The 3,439-nt window shown below is 34.1% G+C and overlaps 1 protein-coding gene across 1 annotated transcript; it reads left to right on the top strand.

Moving 5' to 3' along the window:
- The first annotated feature begins 2,707 nt into the window (after positions 1–2,707).
- Positions 2,708–3,073, top strand: LOC145255546 (uncharacterized). The gene has a single exon (XM_080114001.1). It carries the CDS (start codon positions 2,708–2,710, stop codon positions 3,071–3,073), a length of 366 nt encoding a protein of 121 aa, XP_079970127.1.
- Positions 3,074–3,439: the final 366 nt, after the last annotated feature.

Here is a 3,439-nt window from a genome sequence, read left to right as displayed (position 1 = left end):
GCAGAAAAAGACAATGTTTGGCATAGTAACGTATGAGAAAGCAAATTCTAAAACGAGAGTAACTAATTTAGACTGTACTCACGATAACAGCTGTAAAAAACGAATATAATTCAATGAGAAACTATAAAAATCAGATTCTTGATTTCTTGTATTTGTATTTTAACTGTATATTTATAACACCCAGATCTTATAGGTATATTAATGAGGTCGGTCATTGTATTTAGTCATAAATTGGTATGCGATAATACGGCAACAATCAATCATGGAAAGAATAGCCGATATAATAGTCACGACGCGACATCTAAATGGTTCTTTTTCGTCGTAGAAGGAAAAGTGTTTGCTTTCTGAAGTTTACATTTCGAATGCAAACTTGTTGACGATGCAGGTATATTTTCTTCCTGTTAAGGTCCGTAAAATGGTTAATAAATATTTGCAAAATAAATCAGTTCAACTCGAATTGTTTCGATAAATCAAAAATGGCAGACAATATATTAATCTTTGACCGTTGTTGGATTTTCATTGAACTTATTCTCTCACGGAATAATGAAGCAAATCTGTATTTCATGATTCTTATGTTAGGATCAAGTGGTTTCGAATTTATATCTAACGATATTTGCATATCGAACCAAAACTACGTTTATTTTTTTATTAATTTGTCCTTATCTTTCTGATGGGATGCACAATATTTATGCAAGCTTATGTTTTCCTAAACTTGACACTGTTATCTAATTTACAATGGTACACAAGGCAGGAGTAATCACCCATGTGAATAAATTCATGCAATATCCAACAGTGATAGGCCCAATGTGAACTCTCGTCTATTGTCAAGTTCAAAAGGACCTGCTCTTCAAATAAGCATTGGCGCAGCATCTTGTAAGGGGTCAACAGTTTTGTAACGTATTCAATGCGATGTTTGGATATTGAATTAAGAAACTATTTTATTGTTATCTTCCCTCTAACTATTTTAGAAAATATGCATAATATCTTATACTGAAACATTACGCTCCATTCCAAGTATTTCTTGCCTATTATTTGGCTGCAGTTGTAAATAAGTAAGGCGTGTTATAAATGGATTCTCCTTAGAAAAAATAATTATGCATATTTCTCGACTAGAAGGACGTACACGAACGGTTCATATAGAATACAACTTCGTATGTGTCGGCACAAAGTTGCTAACTTTTAGAAAAAAAAATATGTTTGATCGGATTCAATTATGTGTATACATTTTCGCTTAGTTTTAAACCGTTAATTAAAGACTTCCAAAACCTGAGCGAAAAATGAATCATTGAATCTAGAGCATATTTAATAATTTGAACACACAAAAGTCATGGCAAGTACACAATGAGATCATGTAAATCTTTCCGCGAACACTATTATAATTAAAGTAAAATTGTAACCGTTAAATGAAGGCATTATATTATGAGAGAATTATATTTAAGACAAGCGGGTGTACTCTGCGTTGTCCGGGTGTTGCAAAATGTGTGTGTGTGTGGAGGCAGAACTCAAAACAAAATGGAAAATAAAAAATAATCGAACATAATAACCTTGATTAAATATTATAATTTTATGATCGAAAAAAAACAGCGAACGTGATTCAAAATAAAGATTTAGCGAACGATGGTTAAACTTCTTCAGAAAATCGGAAAAACAAAAACAAAAAAAACAGCGAACGTGATGAAAAAAACAGAAAACAACCAAAAATTGCATAAATAACCCTCTTCCAATATTAAAACTTTAAAAATCGAAAAAATATATCTCCTATAACGTGTACTCTTAAGATAAAGATACTGACACTATACCGACTGATCTATGATCGCGCGAGCGAAGGTAGGTCGTTTTTTATATATAAACTATTTCAAGATTGACCGTTTTTTTGCGCATCCGTGTTTGGCTAAATTGCCACGAAGGAACGATTTTTTATTACTCCTCCCTGCAGAAACATGTGTAGTTTAGGGCGTAGAAATTAATGTTTGTTGCTAAGTCTTCGATATTTGTCGTCTGAAGGCCTACCCTTCTTAATTATACCGATCGAGTAGAAATCTGTCGCCTCTTTCGAAAGTCATTGTGAGAAATACAAATATACATACATACATAATACATACATACATTCAGACATTTAAACAAACAGGGGAGATTTAAAGGCAACAGGTACGTCGGTAATCGTTAGATACGGCATTTATGTATGATTTTTAGCCGCGTGAATATATTTATGATAAAATACTATGGTAAAGTGTATAATGTATTTTACTATTCCCATACGTATTTTAATATAATTCTTGAATTTTATCTCTTATGTAAAACTTCAACGTCTATCGATGCAGATCATGACTCTGTTGTCTACAATATTTTATCCAGGTGATATAAATTCTCATACCGTAAAGGTTTTGATGAGCGTTAGTTTAGGAATTAAAACGAAGCTATTTAAATGTGATTTTACATTTTAATTATTATCAATTATTGAACTAAACTAAGATATATTTCAAATCAATCGAATACAAATATACCGGGTTTTGAATAAGTCCTGTTACATTTTTATTTTTATAAATTCATATATTATTATTTATTGTAACTAACATTTGAGTACGTCTAATTAATACTTATATATTGCAGATACAATATTGACTCCTGAGAAAATCCTAAATTATAAGTACAACCCAATGGAAGGAAAAACATAAAAAAGGCCTTTGAAAATTATCCTGAGCTGACAATGACAAGACTGGCACAAAAGATGAAGATTTCTGTATCCACAGTGTCCAGGGTGGTCAAGAGCATGGGAGGAAAGATTCTAAGACGTTCCAAGAAACCCCTCTTGAGTGCTGCAATGTTTCATAAACGTCTGGAGAGGAGCACCCGCCTGTTGAATGACTTAAAGAGCCACGGGTATCTTATCTTCATTTTCTCCGATGAGAAAGCATTCACTGTCGATCTAGTCTCCAAAAGGCAGAACGACCGGGTCGTAAGCTTTGGGAAAGATGTCTCTAACTACAAGAGAGTGTCAACCACCAAGTATCCAGCATCTGTCATTATGCTTGGGGCCTTTACATCCAATGGGGAGAAGAGGCCCCCGGCGTGATTTGAACAGGGATACAGGGTAACCTCCGCTGTTTACAAAGGCATTTTGGAAACTAAAGTTCTTCCATGGGTTAAAAAGATTACCAGGAAAGCAGATTACGTGTTCCAGCAGGACGGCGCACCCGCACACAGCGCCAAAATTGCACAGAACTGGTTAGAGACTAACATGAGTTTCTGGCCCAAAGACTTTTGGCCTCCACAGTCGCCAGATTTGAACCCCCTTGATTTATAGCTGAGAAGTGATCTATAAACTGTAATATTTGTTTGCAATTTGGTCGAAAAATGAGTGGGCGGTGAAGTTTTAAAGCATTTCAAAACAACTAAACCTGTCACTTAACCATATATTCAAACACGGTAGTGTTTGCAT

This window comes from Euprymna scolopes, chromosome 31, assembly GCF_053919585.1.
Source record: "Euprymna scolopes isolate OS-2025 chromosome 31, ASM5391958v1, whole genome shotgun sequence".
Lineage (NCBI taxonomy): Eukaryota > Metazoa > Mollusca > Cephalopoda > Sepiida > Sepiolidae > Euprymna > Euprymna scolopes.
The sequence above is the reverse complement of the archived record's forward strand: the minus strand, read 5'-3'. Positions and strand labels throughout refer to the sequence as shown.

Bases quoted from the DNA above. Each gene is read 5' to 3' on its own strand.
- LOC145255546 (XM_080114001.1), top strand. From the start codon at position 2,708: ATGACAAGACTGGCACAAAAGATGAAGATTTCTGTATCCACAGTGTCC.